The sequence below is a fragment of the Podarcis tiliguerta genome (assembly GCF_965153285.1).
Source record: "Podarcis tiliguerta genome assembly, chromosome: 14".
NCBI lineage: Eukaryota > Metazoa > Chordata > Lepidosauria > Squamata > Lacertidae > Podarcis > Podarcis tiliguerta.
The window spans coordinates 4,857,953-4,876,808 of NC_139547.1; the positions used below are offsets into that span (position 1 = coordinate 4,857,953).

The 18,856-nt window shown below is 42.8% G+C and overlaps 1 protein-coding gene across 1 annotated transcript in view; it reads right to left on the minus strand.

Moving 5' to 3' along the window:
• Positions 1–18,840, minus strand: part of TBC1D2B (TBC1 domain family member 2B) — a 39,907-nt gene extending 21,067 nt beyond the window's left edge. The window contains exons 1-5 of the mRNA XM_083413014.1: positions 18,267–18,840; positions 13,730–13,883; positions 7,807–7,972; positions 2,782–2,933; positions 1,426–1,643 (exon numbers count right to left, since the gene is read on the minus strand). Of these exons, the coding sequence (XP_083269140.1) occupies positions 1,426–1,643; positions 2,782–2,933; positions 7,807–7,972; positions 13,730–13,883; positions 18,267–18,737 (1,161 nt within the window). The 5' untranslated portion in view covers positions 18,738–18,840. The remainder of the gene's footprint in view (positions 1–1,425; positions 1,644–2,781; positions 2,934–7,806; positions 7,973–13,729; positions 13,884–18,266) is intronic.
• Between the last annotated feature and the right edge of the window lie 16 nt (positions 18,841–18,856).

Genomic DNA, 18,856 nt, shown 5'->3' on the forward strand with positions numbered 1-18,856 from the left:
CAGCCAAGAAGGCTCTTAACTTCCATCACTTGTGCATCTACCCCTCATGACAGACATTACACCAATTTTTAAATTGAGGAAAGTTTTAAAACCATTGCAACATGAAACTGAATCCTGTTGAAAGAGAAGAATCAAACCTCTGGGCAGATGCCAGCCTTTGGCCATACCTACAGTAGATCTTCAAAAGGAACAATTAGGGTAGTAACTGGAAGCATTTTTAAACCAAGCACATCAAAATTCTGTTGCAAGTTAATCTCTCTCCCTACACCTACAATCATTATATAAAAAAAATTCTGGACAGCTTAAGGCTTTGAAATGGAGACAATTACAGGTAAGTAGATAACAGGTAGCCTTCTCCAACATAGTACTCTCCAGATGCTGTCAGATTCTAGCCCTAGCTAGCATGGCCAGGGATGATGGGAACTGAAGCACAGGGATGGGGAATTCGCCCCACCAGATGCTGCAGAACTGCAACCCCCATCATCCATAGCCACTGGGCATGCTTGCTGGGGCTGATGAGAGCCACAGTTCAGCAGCATTGTGTGGAGGAGGACAAATGTCACCCACTCAAGATCTAGAGGAATGAGGGTGGAAAAGGCTGCCCCAAGGCACAAGAACCATGTTGGGCTGAACAGCATTTTAAGCAGCAATCTCTGAGTTTCTATTCAATTCCTGTGCATGGCAAAAAACAAACAACCCCTCCCGCAAAGTTCTTAGCAGCAGTGAGGTCTCTGTAATTCTTTAAAAATGTGTTTAAGAGGTCAGCTAGCTATTTTTTTAAATGAAGAATGCACACTGTCTTCACATAGGCTACAGAGGGAAAACCTGGCCCGTCCCTGGTTCTGGCAACCACACATTTGTAGTATAAAGAACTCAGAGCAGGTGTAGAATGCCTAGGGCTGGGTCCCAGAAGATGCACATACAAAAATTTGGGAGTGTTTCATTACATCCTCTAACATGCCTCTAAGGAAAAGAACCCCTGGACGGTTACGTCCAGTCAAAGGCAACTACGGGGTTGCAGTGCTCATCTCATTTTCTGGTCAAGGGATCTGCCATTTGTCCACAGACAGCTTTCCAGGTCATGTGGCAAGCTTCTGGCGCAACAGGACACTGTGACGGAAACCAGAGCGCATGGAAATGCCATTTGCCTTCCCACCGCAGCGGTACCTTGCACTGGCATGCTTTCGAAATGCTAGGTTGGCAGAAGCTGGGACAGAGCAACAGAAGCTCACCCCGTCCAGCGGATTCAAACCATCAACCTTCTGATCGGCAAGCCCAAGAGGCGCTGGACTGTAGTCTAAACCACCCGCCTCTAATGTGTGCCAGGCAGGTTCTCCTGCACTGCTTGGCAAAACCTGCCATATATGATGCCAATGCTGGCTCCAGCTCCAGCTACTGTTCCTCTCTAGCTTGTAGACCAGTTACCTTTTGACTCAACAGCTCCTTCTCGAGACTCTCCAACTCTTCCTGTTGGCTCTGGAACTTCAACTGCATCTCGGAAGCCAGCTTGTTTCCATTACACTCATCAGGAGAAGACTCCGTGCTATTCCGGTTTTTGCTGCCTGCAATCATTTCCTTTAAAGGACGCCTTGTTCTGTGTGGAATGCGGCCAAAATCAAATGGAAAGGCTGGACCAGACACGCCTGCACAAGAAGATATATTTTTTTCCTCATTCAGACTAAAATGTATTTGGACACATTCCTCACTTTGTTAAAAGAACACTACTGTACTCAATCACCAAATCTGGAACAAAGACTGAAGCAAGCACTTCCAAGTTGATTAATTAATTGTATGTCATCGGTTTCCTTCAGTTCTCTTCTCCCTGTCCCTTTAATTCTAAGCAGTGAGACCATGCACAATTAAGAAATCATATACCAGGACAAAATTAGACCTGAAAAAAGAAGTGCCTGCTACTTCAGTGGACGTTAGTTTTAACCCTTTTTGCCACTACAAGGAAGTGAGCCCATAGTATGCGCTCTCATTTATCCTCTGTGGTTTGTGTTAGAACTAGGGTTACATTTGGAGACTTAGCCTCAGAATCCATTGTCTGTAGCGAGCTCCAACTCATTACAATAGTAAAGGAAACTGAGCAGTGCAGCACGTATTTCCTTCATCAGACTAACCACAAGTCACCACAAGCGACTCTGATCAGATGGAAGACCTTCCCAAATTAAAGTTGAAAACATCTGTGCAGAAACAAACTCTTACCATTTTTTAAATCATCACATTTGTATCCTATCCATCTTCCTCCTCAGACTTCAGACTGACCTAGCTGTAACTGAAGTTTAGGCACAATTGCCATGGCTGAGTGTGGATTTGAACTCAAGTCTCCCCCCCAAACCTCTCTACTTGAATCTAAACCCCCATCAATTGCACCAAAATGCGGTATTCCTTACTCTCTTCACTCTTGCATATAGTACAATATAACCAATTTGCAACATATTGTTTAATAAAGAGGTACTTTGTGCTTAAAAGTACACTCAAGAAAACTGCCTTGACAACAGCATGGGTCTGATGGAAATAAGTCACAGCAGTGCAAGTTTGAGTCCAGGTATCCCGGTAGCTAAGACAGAAACATCCAAAAGCAAATCACTTTCCAAGAAGAGATATTATCAGCATTCTGTATCAATAGAGAACCCATTTTCATGGTGTGCCTTTAGAGTGGACTGCATTTTCATCAGCTCCTAAGGGTCAATGGTATAGAAAGATAAAGAATCTTAGCAAGTACAATAGTAGAAAAGATGGGGACAGGAGATGTGGGGAGAAGGAACACTGGAGTACCTTTGCTCTGCTCTCCTGAAAACCTCTTCCGATCTTGAACTATTGACTCCTCCAAATCCTTCGTATCTAGAAATTCCCACTCCTCTGTGTAAAAAATACTCTTACGGTTGTCATTGCTTCCTTTTCCAGTTCTTAGTGAAGACACAGAGTTCCTGGCAAGTACAGAAATTAAGAAGTAGTTATACAAACAGAGAGAAGTGTAATTTTTAAAATAAAAGATATTCAAGTGTAGAAATCAAAAGCAAGCAAAACTACTGTTTTGTTCAATTTCTCCTGGTTCCAAATTTACTCCAAAGAAGAACTTGATTGATACAGATGCCTACACTGCAAAAGTTTGTCAAATGTGCATTTAAATATCAAGGACTAGGAGTTTAATTTATACTCTTCAGACTAAAAATTATTCCCAGGAAGATATAGAAAGGTGCTCAGCTGACATGCACCAGCTATGGCTGATGAGAGTTGCAATCTGAAACATCAAGTGGGGAAGGCTGGACTAAGCTTCAGACGTTTCCCACCTTGTCAATGGCAGCCTGCTCCAAATAAGTCTCAGAATGCCATTTGTAGCATATGGTAATGCAATAAGTGATTCTGCTACAATCTATGACAGCAACAATGGATCACTCAAGGAATCCCTGAGGCTTTCCACTTAAAATAGTAAATCATTTCCTACTACACTTAAATTCAAAGTACAGTGGTACCTCGGGTTACGAACATTTCGAATTACGTTTTTTCGGATTATGAACGATTTTAACCTAGAAGTGAGTTTTCCGTGCTCTCGGAGGCCTCGCCGCTGCCCAGAGCCAAGCCCGGACATCCGCGGGGTCTGCGGAGGGTCCGCGACTGGGCTCCAGCCATGGGAGCTCTCTGAGGCCTCCACAAATAGTGGGAGCCAAGCCGATTGTGATTGTGGAAGAGGACCCTGAGCCCCCATCCAAACAATGACTATCATCAGCGCAGGTAAGAAAAAACAAATCACATTTTCATTTTGTACTGTTTTATTGATTTCATTTTATGGATCAATGGCCTCGTTAGATAGTAAAATCCATGTAAAATTGCCATTTTAGGGGTCATTTTTCACCGTCTGGTTCCTGTTGAGTGTGTTTCGTTTGTTAATTGAGTCCCTCGCTGCTAATCAGAGGCTTCCTGTTGAGTCTGCCAGCTGTGGAGTCCCAAGCACCCACGCAACACAGAAGTTATATTTGGAGTTTTTGTTTTTAATTTTTTTACATTTTGGTGTGTGTGTTTTTGGTTTTTTAACTGTGGCTTGTTGTTCATTTTATGGGACTGACTTGTGACTTCGCTTTTGTGACTGTAGCTTGTGACTTCATTTTTGTGACTTGTTTTTGTGTCTGTGTGGAACCCAGTTCAGCTACTGGTTGATTGTGTACTGCAGAAATGGATAAAAGGCCCCCATCCAAACTGACTATCATTAGTGCACATAAGAAAATTGAAAATGATAAGTAATTTTTTTTTTTAAAAAACAAATCAAGTCATGTAAAGCAACTTTATAAACACTATGAGGAAATGTATAAAGAGTGAAAACTGCCATTTGTTAGTTTGATATAAGAATTCCAGTTGCAAAATCTCGCCATATGATTACACCACTCAAGGGTTACTACAGTACATGCATTTAAGATACACTAATCTGCACCGAGCTTCAGGAAGTTTACCAGAACAGATGTATTTCAAGCAGTCATGTTTGCCAAGAAATGAAGTCGTAAGTGCAGTCTTGAATTTGTGTGACACAATCTTGGTAACAGCAACCACTCTTTACTATGGATCTGCAACAACTGTACTAAAATTGCTCAGTAGCTGTTAAAACACATGAACACATATTGGCTAATTTTGCAAAGAGAAACATTCAAAGCACGTGATAAAACTGCTGTATTTCTGAAAGAGAAAGCCTGGCAATTGTGGTTAAGCAGTCAACAAGGGGGAACTTGGTAAAGTTAATGTTATTTCCCTTGGCTGACTCTACAATTTCCGCAAGATCTTGGAACTTCCTTCATATGTTAGGGGAGGGAGTTAGTGGTAAAGTACTTGTGAGAGATGCTAGACCAGCCTTTGTCAACTTGGTGCCCTCCAGATGTTGGACTACAGCTCCCACAGCTCCAGACATAAAATCTGGAGGGCACCATGAGGCAAGGTGAGGCAGTGGCCTTAGGGCGGCAGGCTCCACACAGCTGCGAGGAGCAACAGTTCCACCTCCTGCACTTGATTGCTGCCTCCTTGGCTGCACACCCTTCCCCTTGCTTTCTGGCTTTCCTCTTTTTCCCTCCTCACCCCCTTTTTTCTTCTCCATTTAGTCCCCCTTGCTTCACCACAATGTTTCTCCTCCCCATTTCAGAGTCTTACTTCCCCTCCCTTTCTGTACCTCTATCAAACCTCTAGCCCACAGAGCCCCACTCAACTGCTGTGCTGTGTGCACAGCTCCCTCCCGACACGCAGGCTTCCAGCTTTGCAAAAGAGCAGCTTTAGTCTCCAGCCAGTAAGCCATGGTGCAAAGGCAAAAGACAGGTCAGTCAGTGGAATGGAAAGAGGAGGCAGGAGGGGTTGCAGGGGAGGGGTGGTCTTCTACCACCAAAGTACTGTCCTTCATCCAAAGAACCATTTCAGTCAGTAAACAAAAGAAAAATGGAGGGTGCAAAGCAGGACTGGAGAGGGGTGGCCTGAGCCCCAACATAGAGGCTTGGATGGCTGCATTGGTCCCTTAGCCTGATATTCCCTATCCTTGGAAGGCTGCATTGGTCCCTTAGCCTGATATTCCCTATCCTTGCTGTAACCCAGCACCCTTAACAAACTACAATTTGCAAGGAGAGCACCATTTCCTGGTTCACCTCAGGCAGCAAAGTATCTTGGGCCAGCCCTGGAACCAAATTGGTGAAAGTTACACTAGACCATACAACAGTGGTGGGAAGCCTGTGCCCCTCCACATCTTGAGGCATCAACCCATACTATCATATAGGTGTGGTCAGAGAGGATGGGAGTTGTAGTCCAACAACATGTAGAGGGCTGCAGGTTCCACATAATGTCCACAAAAGCTTGATCCAGCCAAGAAAAATGTTCATTTGATTTCCTAAGTAAGGAGCACCATACAACCATGTTGGCTGGGGCTGATGGGAGTTGTAGTTCAGGACATCTGGAGGACACCAGGTTGGCGAAGGCTACTTAATGCACAACCAGTTTGCCACATAGGAACACAATCTGATAAGTAACACAAAACAGATGACGGTTGAAGTTCTGTGCAGGGCTGATATTTCCCTATGTTATGCCCGAAGCAAAAGTTAACATTATACACTAGGAGCTAAAGGATCACATAGAGGAAGGATCTGGAGCAGGCATCCCCAACCTGCGGCCCTCCAGATGCTTTGGCCTACAACTCCCATGATCCCTAGCTAACAGGACCAGTGGTCAGGGATGATGGGAATTGTAGTCCAAAACATCTGGAGGGCCAAAGGTTGGGGATGCCTGATCTGGAGTAATTCAGAGATGCCTTAGTTTTCCTACAAACAGTATGCTATGCAAGATTCAGAATCCCATTATGGACATTTTTGTGGTCAAACTGACAAGCAGAGAAAAATTCTTAGACCATATTCAGAATTGCACATCCAACATTTTCCTTTCAAAAGCCTTTTTGTGCAACTCAATAGCATAGGGGTGGGGGTATCAATCACACTCATTGAAATTGCAAGAAGGATGTGGTTTAATTTTTCCAGTGCAACCAAGGCAACAGTTGCCACATGTGCCCTGCTCCATAACCATCTGGAAAAGGAACCAGGAGAGGACAATCCTCCAACTACTGAAGCTTCGCTCCCTAGAAATTGATGGGAGCTTGTGCTGCAGAAGTACTTGCAAGACTTACTCCCCTGGGCAGCCTTTCAGCATTAATGAAAGGGTGCGAGTGGGGCTGGTAAGAAATGCAAGAAGAGAAGTGATTGGAGGTCAGTTGCCACAAAACTGTTGCCAGAAGTTGGCCAAGGTCAAAACAGTGACTTCAGCAGCAACACAAGCCTTATAAATGGTTACTTCTTAGATATTCAATGTGCCTTTCCCACTATTTAAAAAGAGAACACAAAGGCAGAGAGATATTAATGGGGTGTTTTTCTTTACAATGTTTCAAGACATTTGTTTTAAAGATGTATCAATCAATCTCTTTATTATGTTCAATGACCAATATTGTTTCAAAGATAAATGATCTAGAACTTTTTAAACAGGAGTAACTGTGTATTATGTGAACAGGGTATTATGTCCTTTTCAAAGGGCAAGCGAAAGAGAGCTGCTGCAGCATGGTGGGTAAGACGCTACATTTCATCACTGCTAGAACTTTCTCCTTACCAGAAAGCTGAAAGGTACCAATGTATTTTTTATGATGAAATTACGGATCTGCCAACTAAATTCTGCTCCATGTAAACTGGTAGAAAGCATCAGTGAGGGAAAAATTGTTCAACGAAAGAACCAACATTTGCTCATAACACAAACACGGAGTGGAAAATAATCACACCATGGACAAAATTTCCTATGAGAAGAGATTTTTACTCAGAGATGCACCTTGTGCGGCAGGTTCTAGTACGTTCTAATAACTCCATTTCCATACCCTTGAGATGCTTTAGGTAGCAAACCGACATGGGGACTGGACTCCCATATTGGATTTTCACAGGTCCCCACTGGTTTTAACTTTGTCTTAAAGTCCTGTTCCCTGATCACTAGCACCCCTAGTCAGCTTAACTCCATCTCCACAGCCTTGCTTAGATTTAGCCTACATGTTTCCCCTGAAACATAATAAAGTTATTATGGAAGCCAGTGGGCTGCAAGTTGAATGTTGCTGCTGGAAACCTAGGTCCAAATGTTACCTCTGCTAAATCATGAACAGCTTCAGTTCCAAATGTATTATTTTTGGGGAGGGGAAGAAATATCATCTGCTCCACAGGCTTAATCTGAACATAAACATTTTTGCAATCACATGGTAGTATTTATGCCAACCCCATTAGATGAACACTGTCAAGTAACACAACACACAATACTCACTTGATATCTGTACCCAGTTGCTTCAAAGAAAAGTTAATGGCACTTGGCTGGCCTGGGGCTGGCTGGCACACTGCCTGTTCTCCCACCAGTTCTGTGCGCGCTGCCTCCACCATTAGGACATTTCTAGCTTTCTCTGCTGATGCATTTGAAAACATGGTGGTCCAATCTAAGAAGGGCAAAAAACACCACCAGTACTTAATAATGCAGCTGACACCACAGCAGTCCACATCAAGGCTCATGGAGGGCGAATTCAGAGGACCTCTAACATGTCATGAAGGAAGGTATTGAGATCCCCTCCTAAGTACCCCAGGAAACTATCCCAGTCCAACAACTATGGTGCTGAAGAGTTAATACTCGCCTCAAGGCCAGCTAAGAAAGTCATGCAAATTGGCTATAACTCACAGCATCTCATGCAGTCATTAAAGCAGAGCTTTCCAAACTTTTCATGTTGGCGACAGACTTTTTAGACATGCATCGTTTTGTGACACAGTAATTCAGTTTTACTAACAAACTGGAGGTTAAACTAACCTATTTCTAGCCCTGGGAGGAGCACAGGGAGCATTTGAGTGACACAGCTGCACACTGCAGCAGACACACTAATGTTTGAAAAGCTCTGCATTAAAGTTTAGAGAATAAAACTGGAATTCAGAATGAGTGTGGGGAAGGGTAGCAGAAACCAACCAAGATAAACCAACAATTATGTCAGTCTCTCACAACAGATTCTAGCACATGCAGGTATTCTAATGCTTCAGGTACCTAATAATTAAGCCAAACATTATTTATGTGTAATTGTGTAGCCCCCTCCCCACTAAATACACACAGGTATTTAAAGGTACAAATTCAAGTGTGTTTGAATGAGTACATACCATCTCAGGAAGTACAATAGGTACACTCATAATGGGCCATATTCCTCCTCTGCTCTGTCAAAGGGCCCAGAGCACGGAGAGGAGCTGGCAATCATTGGGCAGTCTAACAGTATCTTTACATACACCTTGAAGCTTCCTCACTTATTATGCAACCTGAAGTGGGACAGCCCACCTCCAAAGTTCTGCAGGCACGTGAAAACCACAGGGTCCGGTTTTCTTAGAAAGGCCCTTGCTTCCTTCACCTCCCACTAGCCCTCAGCAACATCAAGAGTGATAGATTAACAGGTAGTCCTTCCTAGTACTCTCCCCTCTGTCAGCAGCATTACACAAGAATAGAGCAAGAAAGAGAGAGAAAAGATTATTGAAGCATTCCTCCTCCTTGCACCAAATTGCATACATTTGATGGCTGCACCATATCAGGCTTTGTCTCCGTTAACAAGGGATATGTTCTGCTATCTGGATCTAAAGCATACAATGATTTACAAGTTTCAAGAAAACCACTGCTCCCAAGGTGAGCCAAGTTTAGAGCTGTAGACACACCTTCAACTATTTCCACTACTGTACAAAGTTGTCAGCACTCTGCTAAAATGAGTACTGTGTGAAAACCAGCAGGACGAAGCAAAGCAAAGCAAAGCAAAGCAATTCCCCTCCCCAACCAACACAGCCCAAGGAAAGAATGCTCATGCCCAGTTAACAAGACAGTTTGCAGAATGCCCACACTTCTTGCTGTTTTATGACAGAAATGCATATACAGTAATGTAAAACCACATCACATTTGTATGGATTCTCTTTTCCAGATCACAACCAGTATGAAATCCACAGGAATGCTGGAGTGTTGTGAGGACATTTACATAACCTACAATCAAGGACACAGTCTTTCAGCTTGGATGAAGCCAAATATCTGCTTAACACTCAGTTATTAAAATTACATAAAACGGACTACAACCATCAATGATTAGGCATGAAAAGCTATTAACCAAATAAAATGCTACATCAGTGGAAGACAACCAAATAGAACCTTTCCAAGTTAAGTGAGCTCTGCATGTTCCCAAATATTTATCATGTAATGTGCCCCCACAACATGAAATTTCCTCACCTTCATTCTTGGGGCTGCTGTGATTAGCAAGGGAGGAGAGACTCCCAGGTTCACACATGGCTTAGTGACATGTGAATGGGTTGGTCCTCCTCCTGGAACTATGTGCTCACCTTCTCTTTCCACAAAATGGCTATGAGGGGTTTGGGAGCTTTCACTTTTTGTTGTTTATGGTTTCACCTGAACTGGGAAACTTGGGTGTTTCAAACAGGCTAGCTTGTATACAGTGGGCTTCTTTTGAAACAGACTATTGTCAGGAAAAGGGGATGACAGAGGATGAGATGGTTGGATAGTGTTCTCGAAGCTACCAGCATGAGTTTGACTAAACTGCGGGAAGCAGTGGAAGACAGAAGTGCCTGGCGTGCTCTGGTCCATGGGGTCACGAAGAGTCGGACACGACTAAACGACTAGACAACAACAACAACATTGTCAGGGTCAAGCCAAGATGAAATGGGAAATCATAGTTAACTGAGAGTAAAGGTTCCCAAAGCCTTCCTCCCAACCACACAGGAGCACAGGAGCAGGATAGGCTTATTCACTTAGTGAAAAAACATGGTTTAGCATGATGTCGGAAGAGATCAACCCCAAAACTCTCAGCCTGAGAGTGCTTGCAATTGTGGTCTGGGCAGGGTAATTATGGGCTAGAAGGCGATTAATATTAAGTGGCATTCCCTACTGGTGACCACAGAAAAACAGTATGATGAGGCAGCGAGTTAATCAACTGCTAGGAAATTTATGTTCCATTTACTCTTAATACAAACACTGGAAGAGAGTGGCTCATGTTGGAGCACAGACTTACTTGGAGCTGTTCATGCCCCATATCATCTGTCCATTGCCGGTTTAATCATGACTAGGACACCTGCGGCATTCTACTAGAACAACAGGCTGTTGACTGGCATGAAACCTTGCTTGGGTTCTCATCTGGGTTTTTAAAAAATACATCTACTCAAAAGGATGGTTTTGGTGTGACCTTACATAAAACTTTTACCAGCATGGAAGCTGTTTCAACAAAAGATACCTCCCCCGCTTATTTTATATCAATTATAAATATAATTTAACCTAAATGAAGATGATGCAGTCAGAAATGTACTATTTAAATTACCTTATAATCTGATAACAGCACTCAATGAATAAATACAATTTCCTCAGTTATCTGTAATACTGCAAAGTTATTTATTGCTTATATTCACTCACACACAAATATAGGAATGAAGCCAGAAAGACAAGACTCTGCCCACAAAATCTACCATAAATCAGAGAAAGCTCAAAGCAGTTTCCAATTAGAATAATTCCCCAAATGCTGGTAGTACAATGGTCCCCATACACAACATTGCACTATATTTTATGCTCACTGCCCACTTCTTTGTAAACATGAACATTAGGAAGAAAACTACCATGAATGCCTTCTTGTTTCAGCTGGATGACAAACAGTACTGCAATAATTTCACACTTATTGTAAATTGTAATACAAAGTTTTCATTTAAAATATTTAAAGTATCTATATCTTGACTTATAAACATGGCAGTGCTGTCGACAAAAAATCAGTTAACAATAAATAACTGCCTTGAAATACAATCCCTGAAAATATAATCCATAGAAAAAGCAGCAAAAAAAAAACCAGCAATAGTAGATTGCCAACATATCTGATTTTATTTATCTCAAAGTTTTTTGGTCTAGAAAGGTACAATCGGCATAACTGAATAACTATCATAAAATCAATAAGGTTTCTAAAAATGCTATTTCTCAAGTCAGCTTCAAAAAAGTTGTACAGTTGTACCTCGGCTCCTCAATGCCTTGGGAGTAGAATGTTCCGGCTCCCAAACAGAAACCGGAAGTGAGTGTTTTGGTTTTCAAACGGATTTCCGGAATGGATTCTGTTCGACTTCCGAGGTACGACTGTACTTATTCTGCAGCAGATTTACGAAATTCCAGGAGCAATGAAATTAAAAAGATTGCCTATTAAGCAGAAAATCCCACTTCCCAGATCAATTGTGTTAAAAATAAAACTGCTAAGTAACTTTCAGAAGCTGAATGTTCAAAGCATGATACTAGTTAGGAAGAGAAAAGCAATCACACCCACAAATAATTGTATTTTCGGTAAGGATATTACTAAGATACCTATTTTGTCTAAACAAAATTTGACCAATTATAATTATTTTGGCCCAATTTACATGAACTTTCTTTACCTGATCTTAAAGATCCAATTCATGACTTGTGTGAGGAAACCTCACATTCTTATGGGGAAATTTCACTCAGGTTCAATATTCAAAACCTGGGACAATGAAATGCGGCCATTTCTGATAAGATAACTCATAAGTTAACTCTTGAAAGGCACTGAGGACCTAGAAGCTCTCCCTGCTACTTGGTGGGGTTTTATTGCTTATGCCAATAATGCTGATCTACAAAGTCTATTGCCAATAACGGCAGGTAAAATTTGGAACTCTTAAATAAAAATGTTACATGCTAGATACTTTCTGTTTTCTGTCACAATGTATGCTGCTGCTTAGAAGTCAGAATAGCATTTTATAGGTTTTCTAAATCGTGGTTTCCACATAGTTGGTATGGTTTGCTTTTGTATTGTTTTTTAAATAAAAATCTAATTAAAGAACAGAAATTGTGAAAATGCAGTATTTTCTTCAGAAGACAACCTTCATTGCTACTGCAATGGTCTGAATGTGGCTGGATTAGTGGCACAACTCCACTATTTCCATAGCTTTTTTATAATAAAAAACCCCACATTTTGGAGGCTCTGTGCTCTACCTAATGTTCATATATTTACCGTATTTTTCGCTCTATAACACGCACCTGACCATAACACGCACATAGTTTTTAGAGGAGGAAAACAAGAAAAAAATTCTGAATGAAACAGTGGATGTATCATTTTGGTGCTTCATGCTGTGGCCACAGACATGTGATTTGACGGTGAGTTTGGGGTAGGCCAATGCAAAAATCCTAAGAATCCATGTGGATCTGTGCTTTGTAACCACAGCAACCGAAAACAGCTTTTACAACTTTGTAAACAAAGCAACTGAAAACAGAAGAGGGTGGGCAATAAGACCCTGAGGCAGAATGCAGGAAAGCAGCAGCCTCCTCTCTGCAGCGCGCAATCTGATTTTTGCCCCTGCACTCGGACCAGTCAGCTCCAGGGACCACACATGCGCTCAATAACACGCACAGACATTTCCCCTTACTTTTTAGGAGAAAAAATGTGAGTGTTATAAAGAGAAAAATACGGTATATATATTGTTAACAAAAATGTGGAGGGGAACCAGTATTACTATTCCCACCCATCTATAACATACACATATTATACTACTAGCATTGAACATCACACAAAGGTTAAGACATATCTAGAGCAGCTTTGATGGATTGTGTAAATAACACTGAGACTTACAGGGCAATCCTATAAAAACCAACAAGCAACTAGGATGACCTTTGAATTGTTTACTATCCTAAGATTTCCAGTTCCAAATGTCATTTACATGAGACCGATAGATTTATTTATTTCTTCTTTATTTATTTCTTCTCAGGATAAAAGAATCTAATGAACTTCACAAACCTTGACATCTGTGATGGGTCTAACATGTCAGATTTTATGTTTTAGCATATAGTGATGCAGGTGTCATGCCGGTGACAAATTAAATTTTCATATTACATTTTATGCCACCAGTGATTGAAATGTTCCAACTCACCCTGAGAATTTGGAGCAGGACAGGAAATCAAACTGAATATTAAATAAAGAAGCCACCAAAACTGAGTAAGCAGTTACAGCACAATCCATTAAACGTTATCAAGCACCCCCTCTACACTTCAGCTAATTGTGCCCACAATCTACCTTTCATGGAAACTAAGTTGAACTATGTGTAGAGTTGGCAGTTGCGATTAGAATTTGAAAAATATTACGATACTGCCACCAACAAAGTTATATGAATCACATTCTCGACCAGTCTCAACATTAGCTTACCAGTATTATCTTTGGCAACAAGCCCTTTGGAGGAGTCACATGGTGTCGGTGAAATTTGACTGACTCTCTTAGTTGCATCATGGCTGTTACAATACTCCCATCTCCTCTGCTGAAGCTCCTGAAGCCAGTACTTCATATCCTGGTGTGTTGGTGCCTGTTACACACACAAGCAGAAATGTTGAAAACATTACAAGAGGAATACTGCACAAGGAATGGAAGGTGCCTGCATACGCATGGACACACAAAAAGGTGTCTGTCATCTGTTTGAAAATACAGAAAGGCTGCTATATTATGGCTGGTCATCCATAAGCTGCACTAAAATGGAAATAATCCGACAACTGTGTTCAGGGATTTGCATCCTTCTATGCTAAGTATTTGTTTACAAGATAAAAGATGCAGTTCTGATGTGTGTATGTGGCTCATGCAGTCCAAATTTCATCTATGTTGGGGACCTGTCAAGCAAGCCTAGCTATTGCATTTTTTGCAATGGCTTCGTGCCCCATTTACATGTCTACCTCTCTCTGTAGTTGACAACAGGGATCTTTAACTTGGACTACTTTTACCATGTTGTTATTGGAAGGCATCAGCACAGTGCTCTATGTGTTCACACTTTATCCATGCTTGCCACTACTTTCTTCAAACTAATCTAGATTGGCCTACAATAAGAATAAGAATAATATTTATTATAGGATTATGTTTAGTAACAGAATGAATACGTTCAGAATAATGAATCTCCTATACAGAGCAACTTGGGGAAGATGGGGAGACCACAATGGACTCTTGATTATTGGGGAGTCCATTTTTTATGATGTGGTTTACATTTTTCAGACTGCCTTTCCAAAACTTAAAATATTTGTCTAATGATGAATGTTTACAGTTTGTCTTCCCTATAAAGAAAACATGTTACATATCGATAAGATCGAGGAACAGGAAAGAAAGCTGAAACTTCAAAGAAACAGGCAACCACAACATATGCTGTGAGTTAATTCATCTTCCTGTCACAGTGAAAGCAATAAAGGTCAGCATCGCTCAGGCAAATAAGCCTACAGCATCTTAAATACTAATGAATTGATTGTGACATTAGCTTTCATAGGAAAGAGCTCACTTTGTCAAAGGCATTAAATTATCTGGAAGAGACAGTGCTTGACTGCTAGTTAAGGGAAGGGATGTTCTGACTCAATAGGGAAAACCCACAAGAGGAAGCCAATTGTCAAGAAACTGCATTGCATCATGTTTGAATAACAGCACCATTCTCAGAAGTCCCACTGTAAACCCTGTAACTTATTCTCAGGGAGGCCTAACAGGATTGGAGTTCAGTGGGGTGCATGTCCGGGTAAACAAGTATTCAATTAGGATGTACAACATTTACTTGGAAGCAACTCCCACCAACCAGTGACACTGCAACAGACACAGCTTTTGTGCAAAAAAAAATTTGCTGCGCAACTTTTCAGTCACAACTATCTAGCAAGGTTACCTTCATTTTCTCCAGGTAATAAAGAGCCTGTGGGTTGATATCTTAGGATTCAGGTTATGACAGGCCTAAAACCATTTTGCTCTTTTCCTGTAGCTTTCATAACCTCCAGCTTAAGCCAATATGGTTCAGAAAACATCATCACATCATCACCTACATCACAGGATTAGCAAACGCATTTTGCACACTTAACATTTCTGACCTTGGAACAGGAGGCTGCCAAAATGAATAGCATCCCAATGCAGCCAGAAGCCACATTGCTCTAGTACAACAGGCCTGAAGTTGCATTACACGAGCACAGCACAACTGCTAGCTATAAAGTGGTGACTTGGAAAAACTCCCCAAAGATTTAATATTTCCAAGTCATTTCTTAGTGCTCCTATAATGTTAAGAATAATGGATGGGAGAGTCCATCCCATGATACATTCAGAAACTGTGAATCAGCAGCAAGTTTAGGAATATTAAAGCATGTGAGCATGAAGAAGCCTATGTTTGATTTGACTTTCTTCCTTGAAAATATTGTTCTGCTCTTATACGGAGTTTTTTCTTGAAAGGATAAATCCAGTAAGCTTGAAACGTAAAGCACAAATTCAGTAATGGGCTCCATTTAATCCTGAAATAAATACTTAAGAACACCGATGCCTAAACTAAACATTTGGCAGCAAAATTATTATTCTTTTAATAGGCTTTAGGAATCCTCTTCACACCCAAACCCTAAGAGCCAATGTAGTAGGACAAGATGCTTGGATAATCCAGGATGTTCTTTCTACAAAGCTATCATTGGAGTTTTTGCAAGATAAAGGAGGTTATTGCTATCGTGAACAGCTACATAACATGAAACCATGTTTCATCAACCATAGTTTCCCAGCTTCGACAAAACAGGGAGCTATGGCTTGTTTGATCACTCCTATGTAGAAAAGAATGAAGCAGCAGCACATGAGTGAATAAGGTTTGTTCATTTAGCGGAATGTTAAGATGAAATACAGTGGCCTGATCACAGCTAAAGAATAAGTGTAACAAGTCACAGAAGGTGGCTCAAAGCCAGATCAGAAACATCAGAGCAAAAGTGAAGAGAAGCCCAACAAAAATGATAGAACTAACAATTAAGGAAGAACCAATTGTCCACCTTATTCTTTTGTCACTCCACCCCACCAAACATTAGTGCCACCTGATACTGTGAAATTACTGCATTGATACTCAACTAGAAAAGGGAAAGGTATGCCTCTTGCAGTCACAGGTCAAGGCTACTGGCAAGGCAACATTCAAATGTTGGAAGCAGGTACCGGTACATCCAGGGTGCATTTTAACATACTCCTCCTGGCTACTGAAGAAATTCATCATTTTATAGTCCCAAGGTATGCTTCCTCAGAAATAAACCCCACAATGTTCACCAGGACTTAATTCCAAATATGTGTGCAAAGGATTGCTGCCAGCTATTATACCACATTTTGCCTTCATGCTGTATACAGACTGCTGCTCAAGCCCTCAGCTCCAACCTACTGAGCAAGATGCTATAATTCTCAGAATGATTTTGTAACAGAGCACCTAATACCTACAAGAGAAAATTACTTATGGAAACTTAACACTGAAGAGCACAGCTCTCTCAGAACTGGTTAAATCACAGAAACATTTTCATTTACAGTTTTAAATGCATTGTTTATTACATTATAAAGGCAAAGCAGTAAATGCAATTTCTATTTTTTTATTACTGTTTGGACATGTTTTGGTATTGCAGTTACACGTGGCATGTGGCTTTAGACACAGACAGCACTGAAATACGGTTTTATTAGCTTGTGGGGCTAGACTACTCTGCTGAAGAAATAATTCTGGTATGAACTGTGGAGTAAAAGGTCTAGCTCTGTTCTGCAACTCAGTTGTTTCACCTTGCTCTTTCTCCAATGCTGACTGATGGTTTCTTGGCTTACCCCACAGACTATTTTGACAGAGGTGCCATGTGGTCTTTGCCACCATCCCAGCTCAGCAGCTCTCTAGGTACTGCCCACAATGCCACTGATAAGTGTGCACTTTAGCCATGCTTTAGGATAGGTACCTTTGGATATGAAACTGGAAGGTTTTCCTTCCCTCAGTCTTTATTGCTTGGATGAAAGAGATTCAAAACAGAACCAGAAGTTATCAAAGGGGAAAGAGAACAGGTGCTCCAGATTAGTTAATGCTGATTTGTGTTTGTGTTTTTAGTGTAATCATCTTGGTAACACAAATACATGGTTAGGCAAACCAAATTAAATTTTCCAACAATCTCTTCCTCTGATCCTGCATATAGATGGGTAAGGATTTCCAAGGAAGTGCCAGACGATATGCCCAGACAGGTTAACCTATCTGAAAAGAATATCTCTGCGCCAGAGAACATGCTTTGCATACAAACAGTAACAGGTATATCCAGGCAGGGGTGGGAAATACCCATTTGAAATCCTGGAGAACCCCTGCGAAGCAGAGCAGTCAACACTAAGCTGGATGGAGGAATGGTCTGACTCTGCTGAAGCCACTTGCACAAATCTATATGTAGAAGCAAGCTCTGCTTGAGCCGGGATGGTTTTGGGATCTGGGTCCTTCAGACAGGGCAGCTGGTGGAGGAGCAAAGATCTGAGGGTTTGCTTTTTCCAACAATCAAGCTGTATGTAAACTTTATGAAATAAAGACTGTAAATAACGTTTAACGGGACTCAGTGACAGGTTAAAAGGGGGGGGGGCGCGCGTGGTGGTAGCCTCGAGGAAGCGACCTTACCTGAGGAAGTTACCTGAGAGCAAGCCCCGCCCCACAAGCCTAAGGGGGCAGGCTTGGAGGTCCATCCCCGCCTCGGAGGCTTCCCTGCCCCGCTTGACCCTCCCTCAGGACCCCTTTATATACGATATCTTTATTGTCATTGTCCCATGCAGAACAATGAAATTGATAAACTACATAAAACATTCAAACCCCCTTAAAAACTCTGAAACCCCATTTTAAATTACACTAGAGAGCTATAGTAGGGAGCTCCCAACGACGGGAGCGCGGCGGGCCAGCGAAGCGGGGCAGCTACCCCGGACCCACCCCGGGGAGGCCCCGTTCTACCTTGAGGACGGTGACGCCGCCGCCGGGGCTGTGGATCTCGAATGTGCTGCCGAGGGCGGCCTCGACATCCCCGACACCGCCGCCGCTGCTGCTGCTGCTGCCGCCGGAAAAGGAGCAGGAGGACGAGGCGGCGGAGAAGGAGGCGGAGGCCGGGGCGGCGGCGGCGCTGGGGGCGGCGGCGCCGGGGGCCTCGGCCGGCTGGTGGTAGCTGAAGGAGGCTCCGGCGATGTCGAGGCGTCCGAGGGGCACCGCCTCCTGGGAGCCCTTGAAGTAGTAGAGGGCGCAGCAGCGCGGGTCGAAGGCGAACCAGCGGCTGCGGAAGCCCCGCAGCGGGCCCTTCCCCGTCAGCTTCTGCAGGTAGCCGCACAGCCGGGGCCGCTCCGAGGCCGAGGGGGGCGCCGCCGCCGGAGGACCTTCCCCAGGCGCGGCGCCGCCGCCTTCTGCCTCCTCGCAGCAGCCCGCAGAAGGCATCGCGGCGGCAAGAGCAGCAGCAGCGCTGCCGCCGCCTCCTCTCTGCGCTCCTGAGAGGGTGTGAGGCTACAGGGCTGGGCGGCCTTCCGCAGCGCCCTCCCCAGACCTGGCCTTGCCCC